At 41.1% G+C, this 17,082-nt stretch overlaps 1 protein-coding gene across 3 annotated transcripts in view; it reads right to left on the minus strand.

Annotated features, from left to right (window-relative positions):
* sik3 (SIK family kinase 3) overlaps positions 1 to 16,798 on the minus strand; it is a 42,202-nt gene extending 25,404 nt beyond the window's left edge. For 2 of the 3 annotated variants that reach the window (XM_078246668.1, XM_078246667.1), the window contains exon 1: positions 16,472 to 16,798. In XM_078246668.1, the coding sequence (XP_078102794.1) occupies positions 16,472 to 16,762 (291 nt within the window). In that variant the 5' untranslated portion in view covers positions 16,763 to 16,798. The remainder of the gene's footprint in view (positions 1 to 16,471) is intronic. The other variant, XM_078246664.1, reaches the window with a different exon arrangement.
* Between the last annotated feature and the right edge of the window lie 284 nt (positions 16,799 to 17,082).

The raw sequence follows: 17,082 nt of genomic DNA on the forward strand, positions 1-17,082 counted from the left end.
ATATGGCCTTAGCAATAAACAAGCCGCTCTTAAATGTTGCCGACTGTCGTTTTGTGCTCCTTTTTTCTTTTTGAAATATATACTTTTCTTTTTTTTTTTTTTTATCTTTTTAAAAGTATTGATTCAGGCACTGGCACCGTTTTAAAAGTATTGTTTTAGCACCGGTATCGGAAAAAACCCAAATGATACCCAACCCTAAACAAACATGCAAGACAAGTAATAAACAAATAATTATCTGCCACCAACTGAGTTAAAAAAAACAAAACAAGATACTACGATGAGATACTGGCATTTCTTAAGAAGATGAATGGCGAACTGAGCGTCGTCAAACAAACACAGTGCTTTGTCTAGATTACAGCTTGTTTGAGTAACCTGACATGAGCCATGACCTTCGACTGCGAGCGCTTGCATAACATGCTGAGACCTCTACAATGGCTCCGGCAGTGTGGACGGTGATGGTGTGTGACAGGAGCTTTGCTCTGCCACTTAGGAATGGGTAGACACCTTTAATGACTATCAAGCAAAGATAATGGAGCTACTCCAAAACACATCTTCATCCAAAAATAGATGAGCGAGTACAGTACAGTAAGTATGTGTGGAAAAAATGAAAAGCATGTGTCCAGTATTAACAACCACACACACACACACAAATAGCGCCTCATCTGTTAAATTCTGTTGAGTACCATCCTGAGTGCTCCCTTTCCTGATAACAGACACGAAGAAGGCCATCTGAAGCCCGACATGGGTAACTTCCTGTTGCAGACAGGAAAAGGGAGTGAGGGAGAGCGAAGAGGGGGCTCCTGGGAGAGCACAGAATCACATCTAACAGTGGCAATAATCCAGATCAGTGTGTGTCTTTGTGTAGCTTCCCTTTAAGGGCATTGTACAATTGCAGAAAACGTGTATCGGTAGTCTTCCCTACATGTACTAATTTACAAAAGACTGTGTTTACCAAAGATAATTTGATTATTCAATTATGCAATTTTCGTGGATGAGCTCTTAATTTAAAAATATAGCGATGCATCCTGAAGGTTTCTTTATTATTAAAATAGTGGAGTGTCACCCAGCCTTAAGAAGGTTTTAGCCCACCTAATACAATTACCCTTGTATTTTTTGTATCGGCATAGCGCTGCTGAAATCGTAAAAAAATAAAAAATAAAAAAAAGATATTAAGACACTGAACATTGTTAGCAAAAACAGAGATAAACTAGAAGGGCACTCAGAGAGCGCATACCTCTGCCAAGGCTTGCCCTTGCTCATAATTAATTTTTATTTTTAATTAATGCAGTGTGAATTTCCCAAGTTTGGAACTGATTTTTACGATTAATTCAACATCACATAAAAGCAGCACAAATGCCCCGCAATGTTAACAAAAGTAAAAAAAAAAAAATGGTGTATCCGCCCTGTGATTCGGGTCCGCTCCAGATTGCAATGGGTTCTTCCTTGGCCCATACTAATCGAGCCAGTAGTAATCCTGCTGACAGACAAATAACCTACAAACAGACAAACCAGACCGAAAACTTGGCGGAAGTAATTAAGTAATATTTAAACAATTCTTGCCATGTATGTGGATATATATGCGTCTGTTTGGAATGTGTAACTATATGGTTTTTCAAGCTCTAGGAATCTATTCTTGGCATTGGCAGTCATCCAGTTTTGTTGACGTAATCGCTCCGCTCTGCATCTTTTGAAGGGTAACAACAGGACATCTGGATCATACACACTCACTTCCACACTTGTCAATGTCGACATCTACAGTACACGTACATGTTTCACCGAGTGCGGCTGAAATACAGGGGCACACTGACCATGGAGCATAGGAGAGACTGGTGAATTGAAGAGAACATTGTCAGTACCGGTTAACAGGCTGGGCAGTGAACAACACATGCGGATGGATTTTGTGTTTGAAATGAGTGCCGTGGATCTAATTTTTGCCAACGCGAAGAGTAGTTCACGTGAATTTTGGAAAATATAGCTCTAAATGGCACAATTAAATTTTTCATTAGATGGATTATTACAGTGTATCACAACGTTCCAGGTGATTGCCAGCTTTAACGCAAGTGTACAAGAACAACGCACCTACCATATAGCCTAGAGCAGGGGTCGGCAACCTTTACCACTCAGAGCCATTTGTACCCGTTTCCCACAGTTAAGAATTACTGGGAGCCACAAAACCCTTTTGACATTTAAAATGAAATAACACTGCATATAACAGTTTTTTTGCCTTTATGCTATGCATAAACAAACTATAATGTGTTGCATTTATGAGATCAATGAACTACTGCAGAGAAAATGAAATTACATTTCTGCATGCAACAAAAACATTTTGAACTCCGAAAAAAAGACGTTAGGTTGAAGGTTACTTTCAAGTAAACTACTCAATGTCTATTTAGTTATTTATGAAAAAAACGCCGAACTTAAATTATCCACTGGCAGCAAACCAAAAATGCCGTCCTCTCTCTGTGTGCTGTCATTCTTTTACTGGCGCGTGCAGTCAGCTGTCAACCTGAATAATAAAAGGACTATTTCACTGAACAATGAAAAAATATGAATTTATGCAAAATAATTGGCAATTAAAATATTTATCATACTTTGTTAATGTGATTTCTGCTCCCGAACCTCAGCGCACAGCGTCTGCACATCAGGGCTGTATGCCGACACCTTCATCTTTACGCAGGATCGTAAGCTGTCATCGGTGAGGCGTGTGCGATGTTTGCTTTTAATAAAGTTCATGTTGGAGAACAACTGCTCACATACATATGTGGATCCAAAGATCGACAGGACTCCAAGTGCATACTTTTTCCATGTTCCCATAAATGTCGGGGATAGCATTCCAAGTTTCGAACACCAGTTTGTCCAGTTTGGGGAGGTTTTCAATATCACACCATTTGTGATTCTGAGCAAGAACGGCCTTCTGACGGGCAACATCTTCAAGGTCTGCTGTCAAGCGTTTAAACTTGGACACCCATGTGTCTTTGTCGGCTATGTCTGCCAGTTCCATCTCAAGATCAGGTTGACTCACACCTGCCAATGCAGTCGTATTCAGCAGGGATGGATCGAGGCTTAGGGGAGTGACAGGGAAGGATAATGTGGGTTTTTCCTCTCTGAACTCACAGAATCGTTTCCCAAACGATGTTTGCATTGCGATGATTGCAGAATGTAAATACTCCGAATTTATCGTGCGAGCTTCTTTGAACTCTCTCAAATTGGGGAAGTGTGACAGTGTACCTTTCTGTAAATCTCTGGCCAGCACTGTCAACTTGCGCTCAAAAGGGCGTGCACCTGCGAGCACCCACGGAGGAAAACATAAATCGGCACCTATGATAGAGGAAGACTGACAGCTCTAATATACATATTATAATTTATTTACAAGACTGTCAAAGGGAGATGGGTATCTCTCTGCCCTGTCAGACGCTGCTCCCACTCTCCTCTACGGACCGTGTGTGTGAGTGATAGCCCGGTCAGCGAGCTTGTTACGTTACGCCTCGCAATCACATGTGGAGCATTGTAACTTCGAAAAACCACAGGTTCCAGTTAATCTTATAATGGATGTGTGTGTTGTGTTATTTAAACAAAAGATCGGGGAACTAAAGGCGTCTTGTCCGCGAGTCTCCTGATAGAGCTCCAGCCAGCTCACAGCGGGTCTGTGAAGGTGGACAGGCCGACCGGCAAGCCACCGGCCCCGGCGGAGCTTGTGAAATCCGACAGTCGGACCAAATTTGCAATTAGCCATACATTTTCGTAAAACGGCCCATATTAGAGCTCTACATAGTTGATTTCTCGCATAAAAAAAGTCTCAGAAGTGAATTTAGTGATAAAATAGCAGACGAACAATGTATTTAGGTGAAGAGACTAGGATCAGTGTGTGTCTGACAGGGTGGGGGGTGTGGCATCACAATGGTGGCTTTCCATCGTGATGTCGGTCAGCCAATCACGATGGACGATGATATTGTCCATCGGCACAACCCTATTTACAAATTAAGATTTTTGCACACAAAACACAATAAATAACAAAAATATATAGGCATACATTACAAATGATAAAAATAAATGATTAGACGTTAAACACAGAACTGTTTTGATCATTTCCAGTTTCTAAAATGTGAGCATTTATATGCTTCAATTATAATTTCCTGATAATAATAACATACTTTTGCTTAAGTAACATTTTTTACTGCAAGACTTTTACTTAGCAGAGTATAACAGAGTATTTTTTTTTTTTTTTACAGTGTGGTATTAGTACTTTTACTTAAAGTGCTCATATTATGCTTTTTGACTTTTTCCCTTTCCTTTATTGTGTGTTGTGTTTATCTTTTTGTGCATGTTATAGGTTTACAAAGTGAAAAAGCCCAAAGTCCACCCCAAAGGGACTTACCATCTCCAACAGAAAACACTGTTCACAAACTGCTCCAAACAGCTCAGTCATTACTTCCGTGACAAACACTCATCACTTTGTAACAAACGTTATAATGCTCACCTAGCTGCTAGCGTGGCACGCCCTCATCCTCTGCAACTGACTAGCTAGCAGTGCTTACCTAGCTACTGGGCATGTGCGACTCCCAACAAAGATGGAACAGAAGTGAGATGTCTCACTCTGTAGCTAAAACAGAGAGCTCAACACACAGGGTGAAAAGAGGAGCTGCAGCAGTGTGCAGTACAACAAAAATATGATGTTTCTTGAAAATAAAACCACATTAACCTATTCCGGTACAACCTCTAAATACAATTATGAACCTGAAATGAGCATAATGAGCACTTTACGTAAAAGATCTGAATACTTCTTCCAACACTGGCTGTTGTATTAGACTTCACTAGTTTTACCTACGTGTACCTAATAAACCGACAACTTGATGTAGACTAAACAATCAAAATATCAGAAATTGACAGATTATTAAGACGATGAAAAAATGTATCACAGAATTGCATGCATTGTCATTTCTTTATTATACAGGACTAAATTGTTAACAGAAATGCTGTAAGGTGTAATATTATACAGTATTAAAAGTTAAAAAAGATTGTATATATGATGATGATGATTCACTAGCCTTCACGGCATTCTTTAGGTTTCTCTGATATTAACTTTGAAAACATCCCTCCATGACTCACCTAATGAGGCTAATCCTAAACAGAGAATTAGGTCTATGGTGTAACGTCTACAGAGGGAAGCTGAGGCAAGTGCATCTTGCATGCTCATCTGTCTCTCACACAGCCATGTGGTGATACTATGCATGAGGTTAACCTTCAACAGGTGACACAGATTACAACACCCACAGAAGGTGTAATGCTCAGGCTTAACCTACTCAGCATGGAGTTGGGTTAAAAACACACAATGCACGCACCATGGACAATCTCCTGTCGTGTGCTACATGTGCGAGAAGTAAACTCCGGATTATGTTGGGGCCTGATTCCTCAGACATTATCCGGAGTTCATATGTAAAAACAGCTATGGCATAATGGCTATCTGTAAAACTAGTCTTTACAATAGATAACTAGAAGCTGCTTGATATGAAGCTTAAAATGTGGCATGTGCCACACACACACACACACACACACACACACACACACACACACACACAGATGTTTTGTGTTGTGCACTTGTGTGAGAGTTTGTGTGTCAGGCTGAAAGCACAAGATTGACCCTACAGTGCAGAAAAACTGGACATCATACATTACTCTGCCCTTTGCATAGGGTTGGGTACCGAAACCCGGTTCCACTATGGATCCGGTTCCTACGCAAACGGTAGTACTCGGACCGGATTAGAACGCAAATTTCGGTTCTGACTGAAATATTTTCCCTCTGTCGCTCCGGACAGTGGCAGACTCTTTTTTCTTTCTCCCTTTTCTGCCGAGTAGCGCTCGTGCCCGCTCGCGGTGTGAAGCGCAAAAAAAGCATAAAAATATCACACTCTCTCTGTAGTCTACTGTTAGCTAGCTATCGTAAATGTAGGCTACTTTTAAAACGCCATATTTTCCCTCTGGGCTCACCAAAACGGACGTAAAGGCATATTAACCATTCACTGCACATGATCGCTAGTAAACGTATTACACTTGCTCTGCTAGTCTATCGTTCAGGACAAGACCCTGTAGCCTGGTGGTGGGGGAGGCGGGACAGCCTCCCCAAATTGTCTGCCCTTTCAAACTCCTACCTGTGTGTACAGGCCTCTTGGACACCATCTGAGAGAGTTTTCTCCTGTGCAGGACATGCCATAAGTCAGGAGAGGTGTAGTGTCTTGCCAGAGAAGGCAAATATGGTCATTTTTTTGCAGAAGAACTGCTAAAGTTTCAAGCTGGTTGGCATACCAACTCAACATTTATTTTGTTGTTACTTGTTAATAGTGTAACTGTTATTTGTTAAATTATTGTAGTTATGAGTTAGGTGACTTAGGTTTACTTATTATATATTTAAGTACTTTAAAACGTTAATATATTGTTACATTTAAATCATTTTAAATAAATAAAACTCCATAAAAGAGCCTTTCTTTGATGTCATTTTTCAGTTTTTCAAGAATCGGTTTAGGGATCCGAATCGTTTTAAAATTACCGGTTTGGCATCGGAATTGTAAAAATTCAAACGGTACCCATCCCTACCTTTGCAGGGGGTTTTTCTGCTTGCAAAGCAAAGCCCACACTTTATGGCGAGTAAATTCGGAGGGATATAAAGACCTGAACATAACCTGTATTTGGCAACTACTTGCATTAGTGCCATCACGACAACCAGAACTCGATTACAATTTATTAGCAAAGCAACCTAACACACTCAATATGGTACTGTAGAGCTAGAGCAAGAACAATATTTAAGAAAAAACTATATTTCTCGATGTCAATTAGGGGGTAGAAGCAGGAATTGGAATTATAAAAACCCCAAACTGCAGTCACTGCATGACACAGTTGAGCTGCAACGATTAGTCAATTAATTGACTGGTTGGTTCAAAGGATATTAATGGGCAAATATTTTGATAATCAATGGTTATTTTTAATGCAAAAATGCCAAATATTCTTGGTTCTTGCCCTCAAATGTGAAGATTTGCTGCTTTTCTTTGTCAGGTATATAGTAAATGAAATATATTTGAGGTTTCGAATTGAAATTAAAATCAAGACATATTTGAAGACACCACTTCGGGCTGTAGAAAATTGTAATTTTTTCACTACTTTGTAATATGTCATCGACTTATTTGACAAAAAGAATTACCTTTAATCAAGCATTAATCAATTAATGAAAATAGTAATTTGAATTAGAATTTGCCTCCCTGGTCCACAGTAGGGTTGGTGATATAACTACGTATATGTAGCATGAGACAATATACATGTGTCTACTATCAGACATTATGTCATTCCATTCATTAACATTTTAGCTGTCCCTCTTAATATCTTTGGAAATTAAGATTTTTGGATTTAAAAAGGACTACCTACCTAAACAAACATGTCTGGTTATTTAATCAATTAACAATTTCAATTGATTTTCCAGAACATGCTATATCACAATACAGATTGTTATCGGGACATAAAGTTACATATACCTTAATAGAGGATTTCATCCAATCGAGCATGCGTTGAGATCTTAAAAACCACATTTGGAGGTAGTTTGAGCCGCACATGTCCACATTCTAATAGCAGTGAGAATGGGAATGTGTCCTGGGCCACATTAAGGACTGCCTACTCAACTGTGAGTGGAACTACGCAATCGTTTAAAGTATTTCTCATGTCACAGAAACTAGGCCTGCACGTTATTGGAAAAAACTTACATTGCGATATTTTTCCCCCCCCTGCGATATATATTGCGATATGAAAAAAAGACAAATTTTTACAAGGGGACATAAATAGCCCTATTTAGAAATACTAAATCATTCTCAACTACTGGGGTGATTTTGTAGGGGAGTGCATCTACATAGAAAATAAAAAAGGAAATGTTCTTATGTGAACCAGTCTTTGTTGAACTTTAATGCTTTACAAAAACCAAAGCAAGTAAGCGCTGTGATTACTCTTCTGAAGTGATTTTGGAGAGGGAAATTAGGAAGAAATACACTGGTTGACTGACATGACACCATTGTATTCATATAATATCAATCCAGGCTAAAGTGAATATTAATAATGCATGTTGCTTCCTCTAAATGTCAGGTTGTGGTCGACTAGCGGGGCCTGCTTTGGTTGTTTGATAAACTGATTAAAATTGGTCATGATTGGTGGTTTGCTGTGCACGCAGAGCCTGCATGTCACACTCTTGCAACAGACTGTGTATCCAAGAGCACTTAAATCAGTGTAAATGACGTTATATCAGAAACAGACTGCTGTTGTAGATTAGTGTTACGTTTCCAGCATTGCAGCTCCGAACCATAACGTTAGTTGGGATAGACGTCTTGTTTCTTTAGGCTAACTATGTTAGCTTTAACCTGGCTGGTAGCAGCTTTCTACGGTGAAAAAATGGTGTGTCGTGATTACGTTGCATTAATCAGGTGATTTAGTTTGTCTTTGCAGCGAACATAAAACACTGACTACTGTAGCTTCACTACCCATGGAAAAGCATGTGCATCACTGTGTCAGCGGCAGCTGCCGCTTACAGTACTTTTCTACACACGGAGAGCCTCACTTCCCATAACAACCCCACCTCCCCCGTCGGACTAACGTTACGTCACATGACCGCCTGTCTTAAAGGGGAAGGGTCGGCCGGTAACAATCATGGAAAAGGAGAACGGTAAAAGTTTACTTTTTTATCAAGCAGCAAAGAAGTTGTAGCGTCAACATCACAACGTCCTGCGATGCGACTATCGCACATGTGCACATCGCGATGTAGACAATGAAACAGAATATCGTGCAGCCCTAACAGAAACCACCGAAGATAAACCAAAACACAATTAAAGTGCCCCCGTTATTTTGAAGCGGCAGTAACATAACACAACTCCTACAAGCGAACGTGAAACATAAAATAAAGCAGATATAATATGGAAACTAAATTTCAGCCCACAGAGATTCAGTTAGAAGCTACAAACGTACCGAGGGCTGAACCTTCTCTCCTGCAGAGGACCCACAGCCCGTCATAGACATCCTTGTGGGCACACAGACAGACTGGATAGCGCTTTTTCAAGTCATTGCATGTTTCTAATGTATAATTCATCTGAGAGTAACAACTGACATTTAAAGACATGTTCACACACAAACTGCCTACATGCAAACTGAAATGATGTACATGTTTATTTGCATATAGAGCGGGGAAGTTAGATCTGCTCATAAGTGGTCACTCAGGACGCATTTGGAGACACATTCTACAGACAGGTGAAAACACACGCACTTAGAGCCGTCCACTTGTGATCTGATCACTCAGGACAGATGTTAAAACCAGGTCAGAACAGCCTCTAAGAATGCAGCAGAATGATTAAAGGGCAGAAACATAAGTCAAGCAGAAACACAGCATTTGTCATATTATTCACCCAAATCAACCTCTCTGAAACAGAGAGGGGATGGTGTATGTTAGAGAGCTGTGAGTGTGTGTGTGTGTGTGTTTGTGTCTGAGGGAGTGAGTGAAATTGTTACACAGTACATTAGGCCTGTTACCCAACGCTTGCTTCCTGCCTTCCCCCTGCTCATCCTCTTGCCTAAAAACACTCAAGAGGAAAGGGGAGAAGACAGCAAGAGGAGGAAAGAAGATGCCTGCTTCCCAACAGACAGACAAGTCAGGACATGCTGCACAGTGCCATCTCCTACCAATCTCACACACCTTGCTGTGGGCACAACAAGACAGAGGGCTTTCCAAAGTGTTTCTTTACTTGATCCTTAAACGGGTCAAACAAGAGCCCTGACTATACCTCCTTAGTAAAGCTATTACACACAAGTATGCACATATTAGAAACAGACATTGGCAGTTGTGCACTTTCAGTGGCTTATCAAACATGCCAACATGGTTGTGTTAAAATATCCACTCAAATATGATACATTGCTAGAATACAGGTAGGGCTGCACGATATGACCTGAAATACGATTAATTGCACATTTTACCTCGATAATGATAAATGAACGATAATTTCATTTTTTTGTGATTCGACGGCGGACTCTGCGTTAAATTTTTTTGTATAAAAGTAATAAAAAAAAAAAAAGTCTTTTGCATGACAAAAAATGTAAATAGGCTATACAATCTATTTCTTAACTGCTAATTAACTTGTTAGTCCTAACTTTGAACCAGCAAGTTGCGTTATAAGCTCCCCTTTTTTCTGCTTGTGGAGAGCTACGTGACATGTGAAACTATATTGATGAGGACCGGCGAGTTAAATCAGCCGTCCGTGAGTATACCAGGCAGACACACAGCTGATAACCTGCAGATGGAGGCGCTGGAGACAGGCTGGGACATACACACCACGGGCCGCTGTGGACTTGTCAGTCCCGCAACCGGTTTCAGGAAAGTGGCTGCGTGTGTCCGACACTGCACAAAACATCAACAGCCTACAGCTGCCCGCAGACACGGAAGTGTGTCAGAGCCTCCCAGACGGGTGAACTGAGACTCTGTATCCTGCTTGTCGGTCAACGGTTAATGATGGGTTAACATTTAATTTCATTGTGCTTTCTTTTGGAAGGCTGGCTGCCACAAATCGCCACTTACTAGCTAATTAATTAGCCTGAGTTAAACGCTAGCTATCAGTAAACAGAAGGTAGTGGCTGGTGGGTGCGCCAGTGTTTGTCTGTGTGTGTGTCTTTTGAGCACTGACCACTTACCTAAAGGCCATCCAAGACCAAATAGGTTATATTATACCTGACTAGTAGCGGTTTCTTAAGTTTTCAGAGCCAGAATATTGATTAAGCATTTCATTGACTTGATCAATTAATTGTACATAGACAAAATGTTTACATTCAATGGCTGATAGTGGCCTACAAAGGATGTGCAAATATGCCATCTGTTATGGAATGTGGCCAAGATGTGAAATAGCATCTCAGTATAGTACATTAAAGAACAAGAGGCGACTAAAGGCCTGATCAATAGCCTTTTAAATTGTGGTATGAGGCGATCAGATCCATAACTTTGGTCAACAGGAAAATAATTATTTCAAGAACTTGGCTATTTTTGTGTGATACCCACGAATCCATGTGTGTATACACTTAACATTTCTTTATTAGGCTCTGTAGAGGTCCTACGTCACATTTCAACATAGTTCATCAAATTTAAGTATGTTTTTCAAAAGGACATTTTACTAGGGATGCACCAATTCCAAATTTCTCATATATATATATATATATATATATAAATCACATTCAAATAGTAATTTCAGCATTCGAATGGTATTGATTTTTTTACTATTCAAATTATATTTGACTTTCGGAATTCGTTCCAACAGCCCTAGTTTATAGTTCATTTAGTGTAACCCAGAGCTTATAGAGAATGTCTGTCCTCGTTGAAAGGTCATGACCAGCAATAAAGTTCATGGAGAGAGTGCACAATGAAATGTGTCAAGAGAGCAGCAAAGTGTGGCCCAACTGCCTCTAGCATAGCCTGTGTGTGAGTGTATCAAAACTCTTGTTTTGACTTCCACTTCACTAGCTGGCCTTTGTTTAGACAAAATGAACTTTCACTTTTACAACATCCAGGTGCAGCACACTAGCTATCTGCCATCAAAGGTTTGTGTGTGACTGCCTCTGTGTTAGCAAGCATTATAGACCAACAGCCTCCATTCTACAAAAATTTACAAAATACATGATAGAAATGGCAGTGTGTATCGGGGAAACAAAGTTTAAACAAATTGCCTGTTGAATGTTTTAGGTTTAACAAAACAACAGAGAGCAAATGCGGCATAGAAAGGGACCATCCCTTTCCCTTCTAAGCTACCGAGTATAAATAACCAGGTCTGTTTCTGTGTGACTGCACTGCAGGATATCATCCAGCTCCATCTAACAACTGAGAGAGTTGTTAGACTATTTTTGACTGGTCAGCATTTCTCATTGGATTGTTATTAAACCTAGGCCATAAAACAAAGCACCAAAGCACATTTCATCGGAAATTCATTTCATAATCATATCCATATTCATGATATTCACAGACATGTAAAACTACACTCCTATTCTTCTGATATCATGAGCAACTGGGGGTGCTGACACCCCTGTGCTGGTTGGTGAAAATCATGACTAGTCTGTCTGTGACCACCATCAACAGACAACAAACCCTTTCTTTCATTCGGTCAGTCCGTGGTCCACTGTCATTTTGACATCCAGGCAAGCATTAACAGGCTAAAGGCCTTGACACACCAAGCAGATGGCCTAGAACTAGTGGCGACAAAAGCCGACTATGGCGTCGCCTCACGTCGCCTTCGTCTTGGCCAAACATTTGCACTTGAACTAGGGCTGGGCGATAGGGAGAAAATCAGATATCACAATATTTTTGACCAAATACCTCGATATCAATATTGTGGCAATATTCTAGGGTTGACAACTGGTGCTTTAACAAAATATCTTCACACTTAGATTTTTGATAAAAAATCATCAGTAATGTGGACATAATGTCTAAGTGGGGAAAAGGCAAATAATAGAACAGCTAGAACAGTCTGGTAAGTTCAGAAAAGTACATCACTTTACTGTAATGCAGCCTTTAAAACCAGTAAAAGACAACACTTATGTCATATCAGGATATTACAATATCCAAAATCTAAGACTATATCTAGTCTCATATCACGATATCGATATAATATCGATATACTGCCCAGCCCTAACTTGAACCCACCGCAAAGACTAAAGCCAACGGCCAACTACCACGTACGTTCTGCGCCTACTTGAGAGGAAATAACTCCATGCCAGCAGGCAGCATTCAAAAAGAGAAACCGGATACAAACGTTGCTATGATACCCACAACTAAACAGCTAGTTAGCCAACGTTAGCTTGCTACTTCCACCCACCCAACAGGGCTTCATGCCACACAGAAAATGAGCCTGACACTCTGGCGATTGCAATGTGCTTTCCTACGATGTGACAAGGGGGAGCGAACGAAACATTAAGTTGTTACATTTTACTAATTTAGAGGCCAGTCGGCTAGTTAGCGTGGTTCGTCTAGCACCAACCACGGTTCAGAGAGAGGTCTAATGTAACTAGCAGAACATTAGTTTATTAATGTTAGTTTATTTTGTAATGTGTCGGTATATGTTGATCTTTTAAAAAGACATGTTTATGTTAAAATAAATACACCTACACAAGTAGTTATGCATCTCGTTGTACATTTGCCATCTTACGGACATAATTTGCAAAAATAGATATTCCAATCGTTCGAACCCATGTATTTTTTCGAGGGAACATTCAAACATCATTTTTGGCCAGTTTTGACAGCTCTGTGTGTATTGGATTGATGAGAGGAGATGAAAAATGAGAAGAGCCTTCTGTGTGCGCTCTCACAGTTGATTGTTTGCTTTCCTCACGTTTTCAAGCTGTTCAGCTGACGCCGCCAAAAAAGTAAGACGAAAGCCGGCGGTTGCTCACCGTCGGCCCAAATTGGACCAACGAGCGGCAGTGTCCTTGATGTGTCAGGGCTCAATCTCTCACTATAATGTTGCTACTGTCTTTGTTTTGCTCTTATAACAGATTGAAGTTGACTCAGTGTTTCCTCTATGTTGATATTACCGCGGTGGCCCGCCAACGCCATGGTAAAATTTCTGCTGCCACGGTATCCAAAATAGGGCAGACGATCAACAGCGTTTTGGCTATGTACACCGCGCACCATCGCTCCTTCAGCTGTTTATGAAAAGTCATAAAGTCGTAATTACACGACTCTGCAGAGCTGTGTGCTCTACTGAACTCAAGCGATTGAAGCAAACTGTCATCCGCTCTCTCTCTCCCCTTAGGGTGAGCAACTGGTACAGTGACAGGATGTCATCACTCGCGAAGTCATGGCAACCAAATGAACAACAGCGCGAGTACTACTTGTCACTCAGTCTTAGGCAGAGTGACAAACAGCGACAGAAGCCGCAACATGAAATCCGCACTCTAAATCAGTGACGTTAAATCACCCTACGGTACCGTCTATATGCTGGATGGTTTCAAGGTAACGGTCGGTAGCTAACATTAGCAGATAAGCCCGTACATTTTGACGTTAAACACCTGCAACAACAAAGCAGTCGCTTCATCTCTCGCTTTCTCTTTTTCTGTGAAATACAGCTGCCTTCAGGTGCGGTTGGAAATGTTGGTTTCCCCGGCCGCCACTGCCACCACGGCTTCGAATAGTCGCTGTTGAAAAGCACCGAAGCTGCGAAGCTCAAAAGATGGTATTCGGTACAGCCCTAAAAGGGCATATAGGTAAAACTGCACACTCAGCTGCCTTGACACACATGTATTTGTGCCATTAGACTTAAAGGCTCTTCCTCAGGTAAAAAAATAAAAATAAAAAGTATTTATATATATATATATATGTGTGTGTGTGTAAAGTGATAGTGTGTGTGTGTGTGTGTGTGTGTGTGTGTGTACGTCTTTAAGACCTGAGTCCTCTACGATGCTGACAGGTCTGCAGTTAGTTGCCACCCGTCTCGCAAGAGCTGTAGTAATTTTTTGGGATTTGGTTTCATCCACAGGTCGGCAAGTAGCACTCTCCAAAATACTGCTTTGCCTGAGTGGGTAGCATGCTAGCGGGTAGCATCACGTTAACTGTACTACCATGCTTAGCTCCATAGGTGGTAGCTCAAGCTTGACGTGCTTCGGTGATATTTTAATTCGGCTTTACACAATGTGCATATGGCTTTCGACTTGTCTACGAGCCGTCCGGGAGTTTTGGAAAATAAAAAGCGCCATTCAGGATTTCATTGCTGCCGTCTTTCTCCATCATGCCTGCAGCAGCAGGATGTGTTACGAGGAAGTGGCAGCTTGATGATAAGTAACAGGTGCTGCAAAGGGTCAAAATAGTAGCCTGTTAGGCATGACGCAAAGCCGAGTGAAGTGTAAAATAAATTAATAAATGCCGGCATGCGATTAAAAACAATTAGTCGCATCGCAATTAACGCTGACATATACACATATATATATATATATATATATATATATATATATATATATATATATAGCACAGGAGCTGTCTGTAAGCGTAGGCCCTATTTGTTGTGCATCTATCTTAAGGGATGTGCACACTCATCTTAATAGTCATATCATCAGGAGGAACGCTTCTCATGTCACCATAAAGCACATACGGTCCTGACTGAAAGCCAACAGGCTAGAAATCAAGTGTCTTTTAGCAGAAGTCTTACTGATGCTGCTGTTGTCAAATGCAGCCAGGGTTTTCTGATTTATTTGTTTTGGCCCTTTTTGTTCTTACACTACCATGCAAGCCAAAAAGACATAGCCAGCATAGTGTAACTGGAGTGACAACAGATGGCTCACAGGCACAGCCATGAAACATTAAGGCACCTGATCCAATAGGTCAGCAGAAAAGAAAAACCCTACTTGGAATATTTGAGCGATCCCTTCCACTTGTAATGCCCAAAACATTTTTAATGCCTTTTTTTAAAAGACTGGGTACAATGTGTCATGATCAGAGTTATAGATTTGAAGTACAGGACTCATCAAAAAACAATGTTTTGCATTAATATATTTTGTTAATAATAGTGTCTGCAAGTTAGTGTGTCAATCATCCAGTATACTGCTAACTGGCGCGCACTCTATGCAAAAGAATCTACGTACACTTAGTGTGTGGTGGCAGTTTTTAAACCACTAATTTTGCCATGTCAATGTTTTCTTGTCCGGTAGGTTTCATAAAATGTCACCTAGCTATAAAATGTGATATCTAAATACCAAGAAAATGGTGCACAAAGCTGATATAGAGTTTTTATAAACTGGTATAGTTACACTACGACAAAATTGTATTATAAATACGTAAGACACTTTCTAAGGCGAAATGATGAAAGCAAAGTTAAATTAAAAAGCTACAGTCGCTCTCTGCATCTGCCAAACAGTTTTGAGTGGTACTTTTACGTTGAATTTCACAAACAGCTATAATACGTTACTTCTACAACCTAACCTTACGCCTAATAACTTTGGAAGTTCGTTGTTAATTTAAAGTTATCCAGCAGGGTGCTGCAAACTTCTAACCTCGTTGTTGGTATGTCTTAAAGATATCTGCATCTAGCCGAACAGCTAATTAGCTAGTATTAAGCTAACGTTAAGCTATCTTCTAGTTGGAACATTCTGTGTCTCCTCTTTTTCATCTTCGTCAATACCCTTCTCTCCGTCCTCTGCGCTTTGTCACACATTAACCTCAGGCCTTTAAATCGTTCCTCAAAAACAATACTAGCTAATATATGTGAAAACAGATATATCTTGTATCCAGTAGTTAACGTTAGAGGTGATGCCCCGTCTTGAATGGACCCCTACCAACACCAAGCAGCGGTGTCACCAAAGCGGGCTGGCCGTTGTGCCTTAAGAGCCTGAAGGCCCCAGCGTAATCCCGCCGTACATGGTTGAAAAGGCTTGAAATAAAACAATGACAAGTTGTCATTGTTCACTTCTAACGCTCGGACATCACTCGTCTTACCTTTGCTTTGGTAATGATGTGTGTGGCTAGTTTAACAACCGCGAAATTCCCCTTGCCGATAGTCCGCTCGATTTCGTAGTGGCCCACTCGGGCTGGGGGGGGCCTGGTGACCGAAGTGTGGCCAGGATTGGTGATGCACCCAGCGGCCGTGCTGGTACGACTGGAGTGGGTGATCCCCGAGGATGGCTGGGCTCGGTTCTGGGAGCCCATGCCTGCGTGGGTCGGTCGGGCAGAGTGCGTAATCCCGGCCGCAGCGGACCCAGCAGCACCTCCGCTTGACACGGCCGCCATCTTCTCGCCTCTCTGCGGGAACAACAAGCAGCCTTGCGCAGCGCGCATCACGGGCACGCCCCCGCCCTGCGTCATTTTACGTGGAACGCTCCTCCGCAGCGCCCTCTCTAGGTTGTAACCATGGTAACGATCAGCGTAACAAATGACTTCATCCACAGAAACGTATTTTGGTTGCCTTGGCGACAAAGACGTGCGCATTATCACTCTGGTTCCCATGATTCAGTAATTCTTTGCAAATTGCTGCACTATGTATGATCAGACGCCAAGGAAACTAGAAAGAATATTTCTAGTTTCCTTGACTTGCCCATATACATTATGGA

Source organism: Sander vitreus, chromosome 3, assembly GCF_031162955.1.
Source record: "Sander vitreus isolate 19-12246 chromosome 3, sanVit1, whole genome shotgun sequence".
NCBI classification, from domain to species: domain Eukaryota; kingdom Metazoa; phylum Chordata; class Actinopteri; order Perciformes; family Percidae; genus Sander; species Sander vitreus.